This window comes from Rhamphochromis sp. 'chilingali', assembly GCF_963969265.1.
Source record: "Rhamphochromis sp. 'chilingali' genome assembly, chromosome: 19".
Taxonomy (NCBI): Eukaryota; Metazoa; Chordata; class Actinopteri; order Cichliformes; family Cichlidae; genus Rhamphochromis; species Rhamphochromis sp. 'chilingali'.
This window is the reverse complement of record NC_137946.1, coordinates 5,623,381-5,647,500: the sequence shown is the minus strand read 5'-3', so window position 1 is coordinate 5,647,500 and position 24,120 is coordinate 5,623,381. Positions and strand designations below refer to the sequence as shown.

At 40.6% G+C, this 24,120-nt stretch overlaps 1 protein-coding gene across 2 annotated transcripts in view; it reads left to right on the top strand.

Moving 5' to 3' along the window:
* Nucleotides 1–24,120, top strand: part of ntm (neurotrimin) — a 483,521-nt gene that overhangs the window by 441,993 nt on the left and 17,408 nt on the right. For both annotated transcript variants that reach the window (XM_080866697.1, XM_080866696.1), the window contains one exon: nucleotides 19,472–19,597. In XM_080866697.1, coding sequence (XP_080722823.1) covers nucleotides 19,472–19,597 — 126 coding nt within the window. The remainder of the gene's footprint in view (nucleotides 1–19,471; nucleotides 19,598–24,120) is intronic.

The window sequence follows — 24,120 nt, the reverse complement described above, 5'->3', positions numbered from 1 at the left end:
ACACTGACCTTAACTGAGACAAGTGAGGCCTAGAAGTCTTTGGATGTTGTTCTGGGGTCTTTTGTGACCTCTTGGATGAGTTGTTGCTGTGCTCTTGGACTAATTTTGTTCAGCACCAATCACTTTTTTCCCCACACATGGCTATGTAGGTTTAAAGCCTCTCATTGAAGCCCCTTTTCCATTAGTATCTACTTGAATCGACTCGCAAACGGATCGCCACGACTCTACTCGGATTCACTGTCAAAGCAAGAACATACCTGCTGACATGCAGTCTGGCAATGTCACATTTTTGCACCTTTTCGGGTCACTTGGAACCCTGGGTGAACAGATACTAAAAAAATACCTGGTACCAGGTACCAGGTGGCAAACTGTGCCGAGTCAATCCAAGTAGGGACTAATGGAAAAGGGGCTTTAGAAACTGTATTTTCTGTTTACTTGGGTTATCTTTGTCTAATATTTACATTTGACCATCTGAAATGTTTAAGTATGACAAAAATACAAATAAATAGAAAATCAGTAAGAGGCAAACAATTTTTCATACCATTAGAAATTTCTGACCACAACTGTATATTTATTTTCTCATTTCCTCATAAATCAGCTTTAAGTTTTTAACTTTGGGAAAAACCAAAACTTGGATATAGTCTTAACTCACTGTTGTCTTGGCAACAGCAAAAGCAGGAGAAATTTTTCATTGTGGCAGCTGAGAAAAAACATTAACAGTAAAGGTCAGTCCCACTAGTGTGTGGAGTTATTGTAGCTGTTGCTTCTGCTGTCACTCCCTAAAGTAACAACATAGGGAAGGAAAGTAATAACTCCCTGAATGCAGGCCATCCTCAAGTTCTCATGTTTTGTAACCTTTAGTATAGAAAAAATAAGTAGTGAATAAGTGAGTAGGTACAGAAAGAGATCATTTTTAAAATAAATTGTCACGGCTGTCGAGGCGAGCCGTGTGGAATTATTTAAGGACCCAAAACGCAGGCATTTCTGTAGTGAGGAGACTTTATTAAGGGAGGTGGAATAAATACACAAGGCAGGGGAGGCGAGATACAGAATGGAGTAACCTAAACAGGGAAAACCAAAAAGCAAACCTGAAGTGATAACCGAACGTGGAGAGGAACAGAGAGACTCAGACAGATGCAGGGAAATTACTCAGGGAGACGGAGGACATGAACGCAGACAAACCAGCAACAGGCAGAGAACACACAGGGCTTAAATACACACATCAGTAATCAAGGGGATGAGAGACAGGAGGGCAACACACCTGGGAGAAATCAGAGCTGATGGTACAGGGGAAATGTAAAGTGAACACACTCACATGAGACAGAGACTTTCAGAATAAAACAGGAAACTCGCAGACACAGAGAACTCGACAAGACACTGAGCTAAACGGACAGATTCACAAGCAGACTGTGTGGCACCATAGACAGGCAGAGGGAACACAGAGAAGTGGGAGAAGGCACAGAACAAAACCCTAACAAATGGCAAACCTTAACAAAGGATAAAACAGAATAAACAAGCACATAGAAAAATACAAGGAAACCCAATACACTGACTCGTCAGACTCAGGACCATGACATAAATAGAAACAAGGAGCACTCTGACAGCTCAGTTTTGGGGCAGCTTTTATTCATAAGGAAATAGTATTGTATTTTGCATATATGCATTTTGTTTTCTTTGTTCTTTAAAAAAGTGCTAAGAAGCTTTTAGTGCTATAAAAATCAGATCAAGGTTGCAATGCAAATATCTACGTTGATTATACATACATATGAGAGTAGGTAAGGGATAATAGGTATTCATTTGTAATAATAACCAGTTACATAACTACACATTAATAACTTCAGCTTATATAGCTTATTATAATACAGTATATTTTTCTGACTGCCTTGACAGATCTTATTTGATTTCAAAGAAGTCAGATGTCCAAAGTAATGTAATATTTAAAATCCCCATAAATCATTCTCTAGTTTAATATGTTGCCAGTACAAATAATGGCAGTAAGAAAGTTTTAGATAGCTCCATATAGCATTATTATTACTTTGACCATCAGACCAGTGTATTGGGCTTGTCAGAGGTCAAATGTGGCCTGGCATTTTAAATCTATATGCAGTAATTTCTGTACTTTGACAATACACACTTATAAGGGTTACAGTTTCGAAGTTTTAGGGCTTTAGTCAGTTTTCAACCAGTGAATCATTAAGGAAATCTTCTAAAATACTGCACATGGATGTGATGGATGCATCAGAGAACCTTGTGTCTTGCCCAATGATATTTGGCGTGCAGACTGGAGCAGCCAGGCACTGAACCACCAACTTTCCAATTAGTAGATGACCTCCTGAGCTCTGGCCACCCCTTTGACCTTGAAGACCTTGATGGATGTAAGGCAAATTTTAATGAATTGTTAAAACTACCCCACAAAGTTGAATTAGAATTCATTCTAAACTGAAATGTTTAGAATGAATTCTAATTACCTAGTTTATACACAGAATGACACGTTAACAAAAGTATTATCTTCTTGGCAGAGGTAGAAAGGAATAACATTTCAAAGTTGTCTTATAGAAATTGAATATAAGATGTTAAATTTGATACCTTTTGATACCACACATTAAATTACTTAGTTTGTATAGTCTCTTAAGGTCCAGTTTCTATGTTTGTTAAAGAAAAATTAAATTATAATATAAATTAAATTTAAGCAAAGTCAAAAACACTTGAAAAGGCATTAAAAAGGTACAGAGCATCCCCTTGACAGTAAAATACAGTTCTTTTTAGAGTTGTTACTTTTACGGCATCATCATTATCATCATTATGTCATCCATAATTGCATAGCTGCAAAAATAATGACATTATCAATATCATCGTCTGTTTTTTACATCCACCCTGACAAGAAAAGGGGCAGGAAAAACTGAATAAAAATGCTGAAGTAGAATATAGTAAATAAGTGAACAAACTTACCCTTGGATTATGTTTCAGTAGATAAACTTGCATGAGCTACCCCTCTGCACATAAGAACATAACTAACTTAATAATATTTCCCCTTGATCATATGTCTTAATTGAATAAAAGTCATCACCACAATTTATAGCCAAATCTGATTGTTTTTGCATCTTTGGACAAGATTATTGTGATGTTTTTTTTTTCTGGCCATGTTACGGTAATTGCAGGTCATCATGCCAACCACCCAACTTCCTTTCAAAGCAAAAATCTTGAGATTCCTGGAATTGCTTTTGTAAAATTATTTTTCTATTTACTGACATAAATGACAGAGTCACCCTTCCAATGTAAGACACATAGACACAAAGCAACTTTCCTAACATGATACAATTTAACCAGACTGCGGTCATCTGCCTCATTAGCAGATGCTCTCACGATATCATTAATTTACAATTACCCAATTGTTGAAAAGTCTGGACCAGAGGCAGCCCAGTTCATGAAATTCAAAATGGGCTAATATTTTTCTTAAAAATGAAGCATTTTCTCACTTTAAACATTTGGACTAAAAACATTCGGTGTTCATTTGCAAATGGGTTTATGAGATTTGCAAATCATTCCATTCTTATTTATTTATATTTCACACAATAAGGTATATGATGAAAAAAACTACATATGATATGATATGCTCTGTATACATGATATGATATATAATTTAAGCTGGAAAAAAGACTTAAAGAAAAATCTGCTTTAGATTTCCTACTTATTTTGTAGTATGTAGTATGGACAGATGTGTGAAATTATCTATAGCATTCCATTTTTTACTCAGGATGGATATATATGCATTCTGTCTCTACAAACATTTTTGCAAAATGTTTGGGTTGCTCTCAGGAGCACAGTGAATTCCAGCATGGTAGCTTAAATTTTCACACTTAGCTGATAGTAGTATTATAACAAGTTGGAAACAATTGGGAAGAACACCTTTGGGATGGAGACAGACTTTACAAATCTGCTTATGGGAGTATGGTCAAAAATTCCCACAAACACACTCCTAAACCTTGTGTAAAGCCTTCCTAAAAGAGTTGAAGCTGTTATAGCTGTAAAAGATGGGTCAACATCATATTAAACCCTATGGATGGGATGCCACTCAAGTTAATGTGTATTAAGGCAGACAAGTGAATACTTTTGGCAATATGGTGTACTGTGCAGTGTTATAGATATTGCTAGGATTGTACTAATCTGAGCAGAGACCTTTGATGATGTTTCTGGAATCTCCTAGAGCCGTTCTTAGAGTTTTAGGGTTCTCGTTTCAGGCTGCTAATGCTTCTATTACCATTGGGAACACTTTGGACTTTGGACTCTCTACATGAAGTAAAAGGAATCACTTATAATTCCTACACAACACTGTAATGTGTGTGGGTGAAACTTTTTCTTTGCCAGACCAAGTTCTACACAGATTGTGAATCTATTTACTCAGCAAAGGGTCGACCTTGTTGGGCGCACTGTCGATGAACAGGTCTGTTTTCATACATAAGGCGCACCGTATTCTAAGGCGCATTAAGCGAAACAAAACACTCAGATAACTCAAACTTTACTCAATTCGCTCTTCTTGCTTCCTCCACTTCCGTACCATTGATTCATTAATGTTGAATTGAACAGTTGCTCTCTTCCCATGTTGTTACAGTGTATTAATGACTAACCTCGTATTATGGATGGATTATCTCAGTTGATTTCTTGACTGAAGTTTGGTCCGTCTACAGCATCCTGCCATGCGATTGCATTTGTTCCTAACCATAGGGAACCCTTGCATTAACTTTTATCGAGTGGAAAACAGTTAACATTGATCCTCCAGCTTCACTGTGTTTATGTTACGCTAACTGCTGTGTTGCTAAATAGCAGAGCTGTATCTTTTAATTTTTCATAAATCCTTCAGTCAGAACATTGTATATTATGTTTAGGTGGAAACTAGCAAGCTAATTTCCTGCTAACTTCTAACTCTGTTAGGCTCCTGACTACAGTAGCCGCAATGCTCCGACAATCGATCGAGCAGTGCAGCTTTGTAGCTTACCAAAGTCATACTAAAACATTTTTTGACAGATTTTTCAGCGTTGTGTACCACATAAAATGGGTCTGTACGGAGCCCCGCAGGGGTCATGGGAGAAAAAAAAATTAAGGCGGACTTTTGCGAGATCTCGCAAAACATCTGCAAGATCTCGCAAAAGTTGAATTTCAACAATGGCGGGAGCTACTTAGTTGTAATATTACTCTTTCTGGGTCACAAAATACACTTTTAAGATATTTTGAGGCGTGAATGTAGTTGTGTAAACGTCAGATATCTGCTCGGTTTACAAGACATTACAAGACGTTTTCGGAGATCTGACACCCACCATCTCGAAGCTAACGGGAGGTCGAGGCCTACTACAGCCAGGAGGAACACCGCTCTCCCGGCACATCGTACCTCGACCTCCCGGTCGGCTTCGAACAATGCGGCTAAAACTTTTGTGAGATCTCGCAAAAGTTTTGCGAGATCCCGAGTTTGTTTTGCGAAATCTCGCAAAACTTTTGCGAGATCTCGCAAAGGTCCGTCTTAATTTTTTTTCTCCCATGTCCCCTGCGGGGCTCCGTAGGTTTGAGGTCAGTGAGCACAACCAGAATTAATACATAAGGCACACATAAGATGCACTGACAATTCTGAGATAATTAAAGGATTTTAAGTGCACCTTATAGTCCAAAAATATGGTATTATAAAACATAGCATTATTCTATTAGCACACACTTCTTTTGCAGATTTTGAAAATGGTGGATAAAGCATTTTATTACAACTGCTTGGTAGTTTACTTGGCACACTGTGTGGAGCAACAATGGAAAATTTACATGATTTATCTGAAATTGAGGCCAAAGTTTATTTTGATTACTTTAGTGGACATTAAATTTACCACTACATTCTTATCTTACCCTAAAACTAATAACATTTTTTGGAAGTTGTTTTTTACTCTCTATTCTCTATCGTATCAAAACTATCTTGCCATATATTTCATATACCGTAGATACAGGTTTCATTCTCCTGTTAGTTAGAGCATGTGGATACTTCTTTAAGATACCAGCTTGTGTGGTCATGCCCTACTTATAAAGCACCTGTACTGGTATGTAATCACTGATCATTTGATCTCTACCTGAGTCAGGCATAGCATATGTTGATTTGTAATTAGTCCACTTACCTTTTCATCGTTGGGTGTTTCTCTGTAAGGCCTCCAAGGATTGCTGTTTTCCTGGCTTTTGTTTCTCTGTTCTTCTTTAGTATCAACTGTGAATCCCCTTGCTGTGTTGTGAGCTAACATACTCTGTGGGACCATGTCATGATACAGTGTCCTTCTTGATTTCTTAACTTTTTGCATATTTGTAACACAAACACATTTTCAATATTAAGTGAAGTCAACCCAAGTAAATACAAAATGCAGTTTTTAAATGATGATTTCATTTACTTATTGTGTGTTTTTCGCCACATAATTTCAGTCGGTAATGCATCTGAGATGTATGGACCTAATCTGAAAAAGATATCCACACCTACTTGGCTCTGTGTAAAAAGTAATTGCCCCCTAAAGTTAGTAATTGGTTGTGCTGGTTATGTTGATTGCAAATGTTTGATTGCAAGAACTGCAATCAAGCATTTGCAATAACCAGCAATGAGTCCTTCACATCACTGTGGACACATTTTGGCCCGGTATTATTTGCAAAATTATTTTAATTCAACCACACTAGAGAGTTTTTGAGTATGAATGGCCGTCAAAGCATCTCAATCTGATATGTCGAGTCTTTGATTAGGTTACACTGAAAAATACAAAACAAAAACAGGTTACTCCAAAACCTTCATTTTGTTTGTTTCTGTGCAATATTTGCTTCTTTATATGCAGTATTGAGGGGGCTCTGTGCATAAGATTTCATTGCCAGTAGTTATCTGTCATTATTACCTATATATGACAACAATAAAATTTGAAACTTAAAATCCTAAAACATGTTTAAGCCCTGAGGTTGTGCCTATTTATACTGGAGAGTGGAAGCTTTCTCAGGTGATCGAGTAGATTTGATGTGTTTTTGGAAGGCTGGGGCTCAACGTCTGTGTCCAGAAAGTTGATACTATCGCCAACAATCCACTCTGGCCCTTGATGCTATAGTGCACTCATAGCCCCAGATTCTCCTGGTGCCATGAGTCCTACACTTTCTGTCCATTCACTCTCCAATGACCCTTTTATGATGGATTCAGAAGAAATAAAGCCGATTTTTTTGATTCCCCTTCAGCAGCTCATTTCTGTGACTATATTGAGCCAACTGCAACAACTGAGTTGCATCCAGAGATTGAAAGACGTACATTTAGGGTTGTCAGAACCCAGAACTCCACAAGTGCTATCAACTCATACCATTACTTGCCAAACCAATCCTCATACACGTACAACTCAGAAAATCTTGCAGTTCTTGTAGTCCTAGAAGGAATAAGGGTAATCTGACATTACCCTGCAAGGTTTCTAGAGACTTATAATTCACAGGACAGGACCTTTGGACCCCCATCAGACTTGACTATTGTCCTTGGTGCACTTTCGTATCCCCCCCTTTAAGTATTTTCAATTGACTTTACCTCAAAAGTGGTTTCCTGATAGTTGTAGTATATACTAGGACTCCATTTTTGCCAACGGTTTTATCTAAATTACTGTCTCAGTCTGTCAAGCTGTGTATCCACTTTCACACAAGGCTATGCTGTGAACTCTGTGAACTTTGGCAGAGCACATTTGCCCCAGTTGGACGACACTGATCATCTGTTTGTTTCAACTATAGGGGTTTTGGGCAGACCTTTGTAAAAAATCTAGTCTAGCCCACTGAATTGTGGACACAAATCTGTAGGTATGTGCAGATTGTATGTTCTCATCTAAGGAGCCATCCCATGCTGGATTCAACTACGGTCCATATTTTTTTTATATTCTACTCAAATAATGTGACAGCCAGCCCCTTCTTTGGGGGTGGGTGTTGGGTGTGACAGGTGTCTCCTTGGTCGGTCAGCTTAGCATCCTGAGGGGTGATTACAGTGGCAAACCCATTCCAAGATTCCTCCCACCTTTGATGAGATAGCAAATGAACAGTGGCATTATGGGTTTTTGGTGGGTCTTTTTTTCACTTACTATGCACTTATACAGCACTCTGCATTTAATCATTAATTATCATTAATTTCTGGTTCTCTTCCACAGTTTTCTTTGTCCGTTCTTCCTCCCCTCACCCCCAACTGGTCACAGTAGATGGCTTTCCTCCAGCAGAACCTCAGCCTGGTTCTGCTGGAGGTTTTGTGCTGTTAAAAGAAATTTCTTCCTTCTCACTATTGTCAAAGCGCTTGCTCATTGGGGGTCTTCTGATTATTGGGGTCTTTAGGTTAAAATATAAAGCACCTTGAGGCAACTGTAGCTGTGCTTTAGCACTTTATAGCACTTTGTATAGCAGTATCAGAGCCAAGGGCACGATAACATCGAGCAGGTACAGCCCGATTGGCCAAAGTGTTAGAAGGAGCAATATCAAATAAAATAGGCATACGGTCGGAGAGTACTGCATCCTCAACACATACATTGCAAACAGATAAACCATATGATAAAACTAAGTCCAATGTGTGACCACATTCTTGAGTGACACCATTAACAGGACAAAATTAAAAGAGTTTCACTAAGTCCAGGAAGTCCTTGGCCAGGGGTCTTCCTCGGGCAGCAAATGTGTATATTAAAATCACCAAGCAGGAGGATCTGGTCATACCGAGATGCACAGTCAGCAAGGAATTCCAAGAACTTGGATAAGAACTCCTTGTTATATTTCGAGGGCCGATAAATAATCGCACACAACAGTGAAGGCGAGTGGCCGAGTTCACACAAACAGAGTTCAAAACTGGTGTAGCGAGACGGTGGGAATAGCTACTTTATGTCAAAATAAGCCTTAAAAACAGCAGCAAGCCCTCCTCAGCGACCAGAAGCTCTCAGACCAGAAGCTCTTGGAACATTAAAAAAGGTACAGCCAACCGGTACTAGTTCAATGAAGGCGCTTAACTCACCGGGAGGAATCCAGGTTTCAGTCAACCAGATCCACCAGTCGGAGGTTTGTTTGGTCAACTCCGCGCCAGCACAAATGCCGTAAAGGAGAGAGTTTTGCAGGACTATTTTCAGGAGACCCAACAACAAGAACCAACCAGGAGTCCACCGGATCCAAGGCACGCAAAGGCACCAAAAGTCGCGGACAAGACTGGCGAATGAAGCGGAGCTCATAGGGAAAATAAGAAATCCAGGATTTCAGCTTGACAAAACGATCTCCACGGTCACCCAGTCTCCTGCGTTGCTTCCGCAAATCCAGTGACAGTGGTAGGGAACGCCAGTCCTGTGCTATTGGTTCCACATAGGGAGGCAAAAAGCCTTGGTTGTCGTATCCAGGCCGGTCAGACATCCGGATGGATAAACCTATTTCCAATAATGTCCGGCAATCATAAGACAATATAGGACAGACATGTAGCGCAAAGTTAGCTAAAAACAATAAAACGACCATCATTTGCAACTGGCTCCATTCGATTTGGAGGAACAGCGGCTCGACTCTGAGACCCTCCTGGATGGCTGAACTTCTCACCTTATCCTATCTCTAAGGGAGAGGCCAACCACCCTTCAGAGGAAGCTCATTCCTACTGCTTGTATCTGCGGCCTCATTCTGTGTGTGCAGAAAATAGGTTTAAATGTTAAACTAATTTCTTCCAGTCAGTGAATGTTGCATATAATTACGTTTTTGCTTGATGCATAAAGTTAAAAGATTAAAACTAATAAAACAAGTTTTAAAAAGGGAGTTTTCCATTTGATTACATTTTGTATGATGGATTATGTAGAAAAAGTAGAACTGGGCTGAGAGATCTATCGCTTTATCACCTATTCAGGTTGTAAATCGTGTTTTTAAAAAGTAACTAAGTAACTAAGTAATTAATTACTTTTGAAAATAAGTAATCAGTAAAGTAACGGGATTACTTTTTTGGGGAAGTAATCAGTAATTAGTTACTGATTACTTTTTTCAAGTAACTTGACCAACACTGATTGTAAGGTAAAGATCCTGCAATAATACAAGACCCTACAGTTATATGACACAGTAAAAAGGACATCGGATTTCTCGTCATTAAATTGGATGAAAATGCCAATCCTTTAACTTTTAACACCATCTAAGTGTTTCTGCAAGATCTGTAGTATAGAAACATGTTGATATGATGACAATCACTTCAAAGTAGATCCTAATGCACCCACCCAGTATCTCAACCTCTTAACCTTGCTCTGTGGAGGATTTTAAAGCTAAGTTGAAGACCCACTTGTTCACCCTATCCTACATATCTTAATTCTTTGCCTTTTAGTTTAGTTATTTTTATCATTTTTAACTTTTATTATGTTTTTAACTTGTATTGCTATGCATCACTTTTATTTATTTATCTCTTTATTTACAAATAGCTGTACAGGACTTTGTCTGAAAGTGCTTTATAAATAAAGTTATTATTATTGTTGTTGTTGTTGTTGTTATTATTATTATTAACCATTTAAGCATAAGGTGAGGGTCAACAGTATCATGGGTAGACGTCAATGAATTTTGAGATTTGTCTGTAAAAACTAATAAGAAAATAGTTGGGCTTGTTTTGTTTTGTTTTGTTTTTTTGTTAAATTACAGTTAAATGCTGAGTATTGTTAAAACGAGTAGGGACTTAACCATAAGCCAGTGAAGCACTGATTATAGTGAGCCAAGAGGGGCAAATAGAGTGAAAGAGATTTTTGAACACAGATGCAGGTAAAATGTCAACAGGATGCTTTTACTGTGTCCTACTAATTTGACCAGCTCAAGCAACGAAACAGGTACACAGAGTGAAGATGATAGAGAAATGTTTCTCACATTATAATTTTAATTACTATGTTTATGCTATGCTAACATAGCTGTGTCACTAGCGATCACGTAGCACATCATTATATACCAGCTAGCCCAACTTCAGTAACCCTACAAAAGCCACTGCTGTTTAGTTTTCTGTCTATTCATGTTGGAAGTGACTGCAGAGCTGTACGTTTTGGACCCAAATTACTCTGTGAGGCTCCTGACTACAGTAGCCACAATGCTCCGACAATCCATCAAGTGGTACAGCTTTGTAGCTTACCAAAGTCGTACAAAACATTTTTTGCTGTGTACCACATAAAATCGGTTTGCGCACAACCGGAACTCATACATAAGGCGCTGTTTTTTTACTGGTAGAGTAAAAAAACAGATTCCATTTACCATAACCTTTTACACACAGAGACACACACACACATCCATGCACGCACACACACTCACACACACACACACACACACACACACACACACACACACACACACACACACACACACACACACACTATCTACTTTCAAGAAGCACAAAAAGTTCACCAATGGTGTACAGATAGAGATATATGTGATACAAAAACAAATGCTCACAGGGCAGTCACAGCAGATGTTATGAAAAATAAATTCAATAACTATTCTAAATACATAGATTAATGAGACTAATAAGTAAAATGCAGAAAAGCTTTTTTATTTCGAAATTAATTTACCTAATTTAATAATTGACTTTGTGTATTTATCCATTGTTCAGATCACTAAAACTGTTTTGAATTCCATTAAAATGCCACAACCCAAAATAGAATTCCTATAGGAATCAATAGAAGTTTTAATGGTTGTTGAGCTTCTTGTTTACATTTTGAAACAGCAACAGAATTTCCCATAAAAAGACTGGAAGTGACATAAGGAACTTTACTTTTACACCCCTGGAGATTGAAGTCGGAGGGTGTAGAAACCAGCTGAGACATTTTATAAGCTTTATAACAGAGCTCTTGGACTATGATTAGTAATAGGCAGCATTGGGTAAGTTGCTTTAAATTAGTAACTTAATTAGTAATTAGTAATTAGTTACATTGCTAGTTACTTCTATCAAAAGTAACTCAGTTACTTCAAGTTACTTGTTACTTTCAAAGTAACTAGTTACTAGGGAAAGTAACTTTGGTTTTACTCAGAATTCTCTTGTTAATGTGTTGCTTCCGTAACTGGATACCCAGCAAGACTGCCAGTCTTCTAGCTTGCTTACTTGCCACAAGTGCACTGTGCCACCTACCAAGAGAAAGGAAAAAATAATCTGCATATTTCCACGAGAGAAATCCCACGCCTGGACCGTCGTTGACCGCCGCCATGATTCTAGCCTATGTCACAGTGTCACGTGCACTTTTTACATCCAACATGAAAACTGCAGTTGTGGTGCTTTCGATTTTACTCACAACTTGGAAATTCTGCCTTCCGAATAGGAAGATGTAGGTAACTCCAGACTGCAGACGAGCTGAATACAGGGCTGGCCTGGGACAAAAAAATCGGCCCGGGCATTTTGTATTGTTGTATTGTTTATAATGTTTGCACACAATGTTTGCGTTTTGTCCCTTGGGGTTTGCCGTAGATGCAGTGGGGCGGGTATGATTACGGAAGTGGAGGTGTGTTAGGTTGTACCAAACAAGTGGCAATAAAGAAGATGGTGGCTCACGAAGCAGTTTGAGAATATGTTCCTTATAAGTTTAAGAACAGAATATTACATGGTGTCAGAGTAGTTCGGACTAAACGCCCACTGATAGCGCGAAATGGATCTTCCCGATGCCTGGTGGAGGTTTGTGCAACATGTGAAACTGATATTTAGTGGCCCGCTAAGTGGCAAGCCTAAGGAGACCCAGTGCATCTATCTTCTTCTGTGGGTAGGAGAAAGAGGCAGAGACATTTATAACACATGGCAGCTGTCTGATGAAGAAGCTAAAAAGCTGACCACCTATCTCGACAGGTTTGAACAGTACCTCATGCCGAAAACGAACACCGTTTATGCCAGATACAAGTTTAATGAAAGACTCCAAGGCAAAGGAGAGTCATTTGAACACTTTGTGACAGGGTTAAAGCTACTCGTTAAGCAGTGTGGCTATGTCAACAGTGATGAAATGGTCCGAGACAGGATTGTCTTTGCAACCAGTTTCCCACAAGTCGGAGAAAAGCTGCTGTGAGCCAAGGGTCAGATTTGACTCTGGAAAAAGCCATAGACATTGCACGCTCCTATGAAATCGCACAAAACCAATTGAAAGCCATGGTCGACCTACACACGAGCCTGCAAGGAGCAGCACCTGAGCATGCAGTATCCTCTAAGCTCTAAGAGTACGCAACAGAAAAATAGGAGGGCACCTCACCATAATAAGGTGGGAAAATTGTGTGGAAGATGTGCACAAGCACACAGCCAGAAGGAGGAGTGCCCTGCAAAAGGGAAGAGGTGCAAAAAAGTGCAATAAAATGAACCACTTTTCCAAAGCATGCGGTTCAGAAGCACCACATCAACCCAACCCAGTGTACTCTATTAATCCTGACACTCCAAGCGATGAAGTGGAGCTATTCATAGATTCCATAACAAAGTGCAATTAAGGGGAGGCTGATGAGCAGGCTTATGCTGATGTAGAAGTAGGCTCACTGCATCACACTGTGAGTTTTAAGCTTGACACAGGAGCCACTGCTAACGTTATCCCTGCCCGATTGTTCAAGAAGTTTTTCAAGCAGGTCAGCTTGTACCGCCCACACACACACTATCTGGCTATGGAGGTGAAAAACTCAACATCAAAGGCACATGCCAGTTGAAGTGCAGGTGGAAAGGCATTCACAAGATGCTGACTTTTGACATAGTAGAAACTGCAGCACCCCCCATCCTAGGGTTGAGAGCATGCCTAGATCTAAACCTAGTCAAACTGGTCATGTCAGTACAGATCACAAGTATCATGGAGGAGTTTGCTGATGTGTTCAAGGGCATAGGGAAATTCCCAGGAGAATGCGACTTACACATTGACCCAAACGCCATGCCCGCCGTGTGCCCCTACGGAGGATCCCTTTCACACTGCAGGAACGACTGAAATCGAAGTTGGATGACATGGAGAAAAACAGCATAATCGTCAAAGTAAAAGAACCCACAGAATGGGTAAATGGACTGGTGGTCGCAGAGAAACATAATGGGAAACTCAGAGTGTGCCTTGATCCTCGCAATTTAAACAAAGCCATCAAAAGACCCCATTACCCACTTCCAACATTGGATGACATCACACCAAAGCTGGCAGGAGCACAGTACTTCAGTGTCATTGATGCTCGCTCAGGCTATCCAATTAACCACCAAGTCATCTCTCCTCACCACGTTCAACACGACCTTTAGCAGGTACTGCTTTCTGCGCCTTCCCTTTGGGATAATATCAGCACAGGACATTTTCCAAAGGAAAATCGATGAGACATACAAAGGGCTCAATAGAGTGGCAGCCATCGTGGACGACATCCTCGTGTTTGGCAGGACAAAGGAGGAACATGACGAGAACCTCCATGCCATCCTTGAGTGCACAAGGGAGCGAGGAGTGCATCTCAATCCAGAGAAATGTGTCATAGGCGCCACAGAAGTGAGTTATTTTGGACACAAACTCACCCGGGAGGGCATTCAGCCAGACCCAAAGGAACTACAGGCCATCAAGGACATGCCACCTCCTGAGAATAAGAATGAGCTCGAGACAATTCTTGGAATGGCGAACTACCTGTCCAGATTCCCACCATGACTATCAGAAGTGAACGCACCACTGCGTCGGCTGCTCAAGCAAGACTCGGAGTTCGTCTGGGATCAGAATCACGACAGAGTCTTCCAGCGAATGAAGGATCTCATAACCAGAGAACCAGGCCCCATACTGGCATACTGCGACATGACCAAGGAGCTACGCCTACAGGTAGATGCATCAAAGTATGGTTTGGGAGCTGTGTTGATGCAGGACAGACACCCAATAGCATATGCTTCAAAGACACTGACCCCGACAGAGGTTAACTATGCACAGATTGAAAAAGAACTCTTTGCAGTGCTGTTTGGATGCAAGTGTTTCCACACTTACATATACGGCAGAAGAGTCATTGTTGAGTCGGACCACAAGCCGTTGGAGCACATATTAAAGAAGCCAATCTCCGTAGCCCCTGCTCGTCTGCAGCGCATGCTGTTACAGCTGCAGAGATACGACACAGAGATTGTGCACCGGCCCGGAAAAGACATACCTGTGGCCGACACACTGTCCAGGAAACCATTGCTCGACCAAGACAGCACGCGGAGCAAAGGCATGGAGGACCAGGTCCACTCAGTCATAAACAGCCTCCCAGTAAGTGACAAAAAGCTCTCAGAGATACAGGCTGCGACAGAATGCGGCCCGCAGCTCACCCTGCTGAAGCACACCGTGCATGATGGCTGGCCTGAGGACAGGAAAAAATGTGCCAAAAACCTTTTGGATTTCTGGAACTTCAGAAATGAAATTTCACAGTTCCATGGCATCATCTTCAAAGGTGACAAAATCATAGTGCCAACAGCCCTAAGAAACAATATGCTGGAGAGAATCCACGCTGGGCACATGGGGATTGAGAGGAGGGCAGAGAGCGAGGGACGCCCTCTTCTGGCCAGGCATGGGCAAGGACATTGCTGCCACGGTGGAAAACTGTTCCATATGTCAGGAGAGGTGTTACGGCTGTGGCCATGTGTGGCCTGTTTTCTGTCTGTGTTTTCTGTACTGTGCTTAAGACTTTTCCAGGTCCCTCCCCTAATGAGGAGTCGTGAGCGACTGATTGGACCATGGAGCGGTTGACTACCTTCAAAAGGCCACTCTGACAGCTCCGAGAGGGAGAGAGAGAGAGTGGAACGAGCGAGTAGCCGGACAGCCGTCGCGGCCCTGACCCTGGTGTTCCCAGCCCGTGCTTATCTTGTGTATTTGTGAGAGTGTGAAATTGTGAAAGCCGCTCCTAGTGAATTAGTTGAGCGCTTAGGCACTCTTGGGTTGAAGCGGAAGGGGTGAGCTGCCTTTTCTTTTGGAATCGTTTTCTCCTGTTTTCCGGGTAGGGAGCGAGGGATAGCTCTGTCATTTGTTTGTTCTGTTTTTCTTTCCTAGGGTTTAGTTAGTTTTCTCTGGTGGGACTTAGTTGGTTTTGTTTATTATTTTGGCCTGGGCTCACCCTGGAGCTATGCTTCTTTTCCTTAAATAAAAACACCTTTTTACTCACAACTGGTTTGGATGTTTGGCTTGGGAACCAGGGCGGGGATTTGTCTCTCTCTCCTCCAACCTTATGTGCGTCCCTACCCGCCTAGACTGGGGGCGTAACAGAGGCGTGCAGTGAACCCTAAAGAACCTCTCATTCCACACCAGATTCCTGAGAGACCATGGCAGGCCGTGGCCTCAGACCTCTTCATATGGTGTGGACAAGACTACTTATGTGGACTATTATAGCTGCTACTTTGAGGTCGAAAGGCTATTTTCTACCACCGCAGGGTCCGTCATCAAAAAGCTCAAGGCCATATTCACCAGTCAGAGAAGCTTATTTCAGATAACGGCCCATAGGACAGCTCTCGAGAGTTCAAGGACTTTGCAGTCACATGGGACTTTGTCCACACAAGCTCAAGCCCTTTGTACCCACAAAGCAACGCCCTTGCCGAAAGAACAGTCAAAGCTGCCAAATCAGTTCTGGATACAGCTCATGCTCAGGGAGTAGATCCCTACCTGTCTCTATTGGAGCAAAGGAACACACCAGTCGATGGCTTCAGATCACCCACGCAGCTCCTCATGACTCTACGTCTGCGCTCAGTGCTTCTCATCACCGGATACCAGCTGGTACCCCGCGTCATAAGCCTGACGGTGGAGCAAAAGACACGGATGGAAAGACAAGAGCACCAGAAGCGATACTACAATCGCAGCACCGCACCACTACCGAGGCTGCAGCAGGGGAATCACATCCGCTTTCAGCATGAGTCCGGAAGCTGGAAATCGGCTGTCATCATCCGACCTGCAGAGACTGCCCGCTCTTTCGTGATCCGCGCTGGCGAGGGGCAGACTATACGGCGTAACCGACGGCACCTGAGAGGCGCTAAGGCGTCACCAGCACCCGATTTGGTAACCCAGCATGAAAGTGCAGCTCAACAACAAGCGGAGCCTCAGTCGCCATCTAGAGGCACTAAAACACCACCCATGGACACTAGCCTTATACTGACCACCAGATCAGGACGAGTGGTCAAACCGAGGGTCATCCTTGACCTGTGATTGTAAAGGGTGTAGGCGAATCGCTCCCCTAAAGCAAAAAAACAAAAAAACAAAAAAAAAAACATGTCAAATGTCGGTGTGTACTAATGAGTACATATCCTGTGTTGCATTATTGTTGTTGTTCTCTTGCAGCAGTAATTTTACACATGACAGTGTGGACAAAACTGTTTCTAATCCTCATGTTCAGGATGTTCTATTTTGAAATGCATACCGGCTGTGCCACTGGCGGACATTTAACAACAAAACAAAACAAAAAAAGGCAGATGTTGTATTGTTTATAATGTTTGCACTCCGTGAGTATTGTCCCTTGGGGTTTGCCGTAGTGGCAGTGGGGCGGGTATGATTACGGAAGTGGAGGTGTGTTAGGTTGTACCGAACAAGTGGCAATAAAGAAGATGGTGGCTCACGAAGCAGTTTGAGAATATGTTCCTTATAAGTTTAAGAACAGAATATTACAACCGGCCCGCCATTATAGGAAAAATCATAAAGCCTTTGAATGGAAACAAACGATGTTGTGAGAATGATGTACACTGTTTTGATGGTATATATGCATCAATCTATCAATTGTTTGTTGTAAGATTCAGATAATTATTTTTTTAAAAACTAGATATTTTAAATGAGAATAAGAAAGAAAAGTACTTCTTTGTGCCCCCCCCCTTTCTCTGTTAACGCCCTACCTGGCCCCCCTGGCAAAACTTTGCTAGACACGCCCCTGCACAGTTACCAGCTGTCAGCTGTAAAAAAAAAAAAGGATCCTGGTGGTATTTGTCTCTCAGAAACAGTTCATAACTTTAAATCATTCATGTCACCTAAAGGTAAACCTGTTTCTCCATCACCTGTTCAGCTCTGATGATTCAGTAAGGACATCTCCTGGTTTCATCTTCATGTTTCCCTCTCACCACATATCCAAACCGATATCATGTCCAGCAGCTTTTACGGCTGTGGCTCCAGCAACCATCAGCTGATACTAGAAGGTAATATTAAATAAATTCTAACAACAGCTGATCAAGCTTAAACGTGCTGCTGTTGTTTAACGCGACCTCTGGTTTCTTTCTTTCTGGTGCAAAGTGGGCGATAAGCAAACAAGATAGACGGGACTTGTGACAGAAAGGCCGATCAGCTGATCATTAATCAGTTTCATGATTGAAGTAGCAATAGGAGAGGGAGGGGGAGAGAATGAGAGAAGAAGAGGCAGCTGCGCAGCATAAAGACAGAATAACTCCAGTTTTCTGTCTTCTTTTTCATTGTATCTGAAGTACGGGACGACTGTGCTCCTTTTCACCTCAATACGAAACGTGTAATATGTTCTCTGAATACGAGACGATTCCGTTTTTTAGGAGACGGTTGGCAACTCTAATAATTAACCTTATGAACAAAATAAAGTTCAACATCAGTAACATCATAGCACCCACTCAGCTGTATAGAAACTTCGTCATGCTAGCTAATACCCAGTACAAAAAAGTCAGCATAACGAAAATAAACTATACCTAAACTTGGTTTATATCTGACCCAGATGGACTGCAGGTCATAACTTCTTACCTGAAGTTCAGTTCACCTGACACCGGTGGCCGCCTCAGGTCTCTCCCCCTCCTGCCCCCCCTTTCCCTCATCCACCTGCTGGCATCCACCACTTGCTAATGTTATGGAAACTGTGTAAGCTCCACGATAGCCACCACATGAAGTAACGAATAACGACCCTATCTAAATCCCAGTAACGATTGTTCCTGATTTTGGCATAATAACTAGTTACCGTGCTCGTGACCACAATAATAACGTAGTTACTGTAACGCGTTACTTAACAACGCGTTAGTCCCTACACTGGTAATAGGTGAGCACCTGCTGGTGATATCTATGGGAGTTCTTAAAACTAAAAATGTCAATTTAATTGGCTGATAACATTCAAAGTCCTTTGGGAAACAATAATGAACATTTTAAATTTTCAATCATTATTTTTTTCATGGCTGATTAATCTGACAATCCATATTCACTTGTGTTACGTTTAGGTGCTTGGAAAAACCCTAGAGCAAAAACAAAGAGAGCAAAAGAATGAACTAAAATTGATGGATCAGAGCTTAAGATTTAATTTTTTTTTGTTTTTTTGTCTAACACAGTTCTGCATCATACAGTACCTATAATGCAGCTTCATTGTGTCTCTTTGCAAGATTTTTCCTGTCTAAATCCATGTCTTTGGCAAGCGACAGATTCCATTCTAATATACAGGCCCTTTTTTAGTGTCAAACTTCAAACTGAAATATGTCAAATATTATTATGCAAAATAATAATAATGACAATGACATATGTCATAGTGATATCCTTTTTCAGAAGTGCCTCTTGAGATTAGTAACATCACAGCTTGAGTTTATATATTTGATTTTCCTTCACAGTGCCACCAAAAATCACCAACCTGTCAAGAGATGTTGTGGTAAATGAAGGCTCTAACATCACCCTGATGTGCCAAGCAAGTGGTAAACCAGAGCCTTCCATCAGCTGGAAGCTCATCTCCTCTTCAGGTAATTTGTTTATACATTAAAAAATCTAGATGCAGAGCAGATTTTTGATATATTGGTGTTTTTTTTTTCTTAATGATGTCATTTTTTTTGTGTTTTACTTTATTTTCTTAATGCTGATTTTTTAGAACACATGGATGTAGTGTTTGAGTTAATGGAAAAGTGCATTAAACTTGCAGCACATAAGATCAACAGAACACAGTGTGCTTTGAGGTAGGAGCCAAAAAGGGTGTAGTTTGTGGGTGTGATCACCCGTGTGTACACCTGTGAGCATGGACGCGCTTGTTTTTTTTTTTTTTTAAAGGTTCCTTCATGTAATGATCTGCTAGAGGGTGTGGGGAGCCAAAAGTGCATTAAACTAATGGTCAGCAGAGAACAGCTCCTCTGTGATTATTTAGAAGTCTATGAGACTTAATCTATGACCTCATTAAAACATCTTTACTGAATTTATGGACTTGTTTGCTAATTTCAGGACATATGGAGTACAGCATAATTAAAGTGTTTTAAATAAAGAGTCTAAATTGAAGTAAGAGCAAATAAAGAGTAAAATAAGATAATATAGAGCAGTTGGTTTTTGTGCTGGACAAAACATAAAGTTTAAAGACAGGACCTGACAAGCCAGTGGAAGAAGTAACATTGCATCTTTCATATACAGACCATGTTTTTGCTGTCATGGTCTGGTCGAAGCAAAATAGAGTACTCAAATGCAACAGAATTCAAAAGATTTATTTACAATAATGTTTTGCAACAAGTAGAATTCACAAGGGCGACAAAGACAGAGTAATGGATCCAAAGGAGGAAGTGACACTATGGAAGAGGAAAGGGACATTGATCCAGTGATTCCAGATAGGGGAGTTCCAAAAGATAACTAGCGAGAACCAATGGCTTACTTGGTAGTGTGGGTGAGTCAGATGTTGCCTGTCCAATGATTAGCAGGGGGAGGGAATCCAGTGGCCATGAGGTAAGGACATCCAGGAGGGTAGGGAGGTTAACTGGGGACTGAAATCTTCACAAAGGTGCATGTAGACAGATGGAGTGAGCCAGTTCGAAAGAGTCAGGTGAGTTGTGCAGGTAAGTGGTGGGTTCTCGACCCAGGCTGGGGTTGACTGGAGGCAAAAAAGCACAGAGATCAACACAATAGAAAACAAGCGAAGACAAATAACATTTGGGGGCTGATTTACCACTGAACAGTAGCAGACTGGTCCTTGAATACAGCAGAGGACTTTAGTTTGATGAGGAGCGCCTTGAGACAACTGTTGTTATGATTTGGTGCTATATTAATAAGATTCTATTGAATGTGCTTGGTTGAAGAGCAGGAAGCAGACTCCACCACATAGGGAGGAAAAATCCTGGCCAACTTAGACTCAAAGGGAAAACAGACTCCAAACATTAAGACTACCATGGACTATGGCATCTACAGTGTCTTTTCTTGTCCCTCTTTGTTTCCACCCAACCCCGACTATAACTGACTTTGTTTGACCCATAGTGGATTTCACTTTTTTAAATTATCTGTTTTTACATAATACTTGTATTGTAACTGATTAATTAATACAAAATTAATTAATTAATTAATGGTAATTAAATTAAATCAAAGGTAATAATCGGATGTAAATGTTCTGGAGGCTGAATGATAGCTTGAATGATGAGAATACACAGGGTATAGCATTAGGGAGAAGATTAGAATTTTCAGTACTGAATGTCCCAATGTTCCATTGTATGTGCTGAGTGGCATTTTTCTATTATTACTTGCTTGCTAGACCAAAGAAAGCAAAGTATTGAAGTATTGGCCACCATTGGTCTATGACTCTATGTTTTAGCAACCTGCTGTTTAATTTGATTTACTTTTGGTTTCACTTCTGTCAATAGGAATCAGAAGGTTTTCCATTTCATATTACTTAACTTTAAAATTCAACCAATAGTAAAAGGAATGTGTCTGGTTGCCCAGATAAGCTCAAGATACAATTGGTCATGCACTACAATAGAATGTGCCTTTAAAGGAATATTTATTGGAGAGCATCATGCTTTTGAAAAGGAAAGAATTGTTGGTTAAAATGGTAAAAATGAAGTACAATGCCTTATTAGACCTTTCTCTTGACTGGTAAATCAATAACTAATGAAAGGAGGAGAAGATTTTCTTTTCCACTGTATTCAAAGGAGCTTGCAAAGAAAAGCGTCTGGACTTCTTTAAGTTGCTTGAAGACGTTTCACCTCTCATCCGAGAAGCTTCTTCAGTTCTAAGGTCAAATGGTCAAATGACCACTGTATTGTGGTCATAAACTGATAGTGGACAACTGGACCTAAAATAGGTTTTGCAGAAGAGTGGGTGCTCGCATCAACCTTTTGTAATATTTATTCATTTTAAGGGAAACTTGCAAATTAATCTGACTGGACACTTAAATGTACTTGTGAGACATGGGTCTGAAGCACTGTCATTGCTGGGAACTAATGAAATCTGATATAGTGGATCCAATGCTTTATTTCATTGCTGCTTAACTTTCTGCTCAACATCAGAAGGTTTTCACCTCTTAAAGGTACAGTCTATTAGTCAGTTAAAATAATAATAATAATGGATTGGATTTATATAGCGCTTTTCAAGGCACCCAAAGCGCTTTACAATACCACTATTCATTCACTCTCACATTCATACACTGGTGGAGGCAGCTACAGTTGTAGCCACAGCTGCCCTGGGGCAGACTGACAGAAGCGAGGCTGCCATATCGCGCCATCGGCCCCTCTGGCCACCACCAGTAGGCAAGTAGGGTAAAGTGTCTTGCCCAGGGACACAACGACCAGGACAGAGAGCCCAGGGATCGAACCGCCGACCTTCCGGTTACAGATGCGATTCCCAACCCTCTGAGCCACGGTCGCCCAAATACAGATGTGGCTAGGGATTTAAGAAGATTGGCCAAATTTTTTTTCAAGTATGCTGGGTCGAAAAGTACACATACATACATTTACAAATAGTATAGATTGTTTATATTGGTTATAGATTATTTATATTGGTGACTTAATACTTTGTGGTGTGGACCATGCATTCGTCACATATTTGGTTTATGCCAGGTTTCTTTTTTCTTATTTTGTTTTTGTCTTCACATCAAGTTTTCCAATCATGGAAAGATATATTTTTTTATAGACACAGCTCAGATAACAACTCTGATATCTGTTGAAAAGACTGTGTGTGTTTTGTGGCTAAACCTTCACTATGTCTGCTATCTCTTTGTAAAACACTGCTTTGACTGAGAATCTGTATGTAAAACAAAGAATTTTTCAGAGACAGCCCCATTCAAAAGCATTCTTTATTCTGTTCTTATCTCAGCACTCTTTATCATAAAAATGGATGCAATGACTGGTTGCTTATATTTATTTATCTATTCAAAATCAGTTTCTGAGAAGGTCCATTGAAATGCAAAATGAAGATCCTCTTTGCATGAATTAATAAAACTAGAATTTAGTGAGAGTGGACTGAATGAATGTATGGAATTTGTATCGGAGGAAAATATAAATAAACAAGCATCAGCTTGAGAAGCTGTTATTTTGATTTTTTTCAAGTAAGATAAAAGAAAATCCATCTAGTTTCACGTAGTTTTCTCTGAAATTGATCGAACTAAATTTTGTGGATTCTAGTTGGTATTTTTTATATACCATTTTGATATCCATTTTGGTTCCAGTATTTGACTGATAAGGGTGTTTACGATTAAGAATTGATAGAGTCGCAGTGCACAGTTGCTCGGACTAAAAGAGGCTTTGAGTAGAGAACAAAATGTCCCAGTCTATGCAGTTTGGACTATGCGGTCCAAACTGATACTGTTCCAGTATCTCCCACCTGCAATGAAACTTTTCTTCAGCCTTGGGCCTTTCAGTGTGAGGCCATCTATGGCAAGCACTCTGGGGTATAAATGAGTGAATATATAAAGATTCTCTCTCCCTGTATCTATCTGTGTGTGTGTGTGTGTGTGTGTGTGTGTGTGTGTGTGTGTGTGTGTGTGTGTGTGTGTGTGTGTGTGTGTGTGTGTGAGAGAGTGCGTAAAGATTGATGATTTCAGACTTGGACCAAGGCTCTCTTCGAGCCATAACCCAGCTCCCCCTCACCTTTGATAGATGGCTTTAGGGGCTTGTGGCAGATCAGAAGTGATCCTTGCTATCTTCCACAGACCACACAATCTGACTGCTAAATTTGTCTGCCTAGGCAGTACCCAGAATGAAGGGGAAAATTAATGAATTTAACCAAGGTGCAATAAAGGTTTCCCAGATTTGCACAGCACTGGTTTGCTCAGAAAGAATAATTTAAAATTAAAGGAGAGTAGTCATAGTTTTTGACCTTTGTGAAACTGAAAGAAAAAACTTATCCACTTTAATATTTAAACACTACTATGAGCAGCTGAAATTGTTGTGTTTGTCACGTGCTTAGGATTTGATGAAAGGATATACTGTAAGAAGTGCAAGAAGTAAAGACCCTTTATGATTTGTTGGAGCTGGAGCATATTTCAGGTGGCATAGGGTGAGAGATGGAATACACCCTGGAAAGG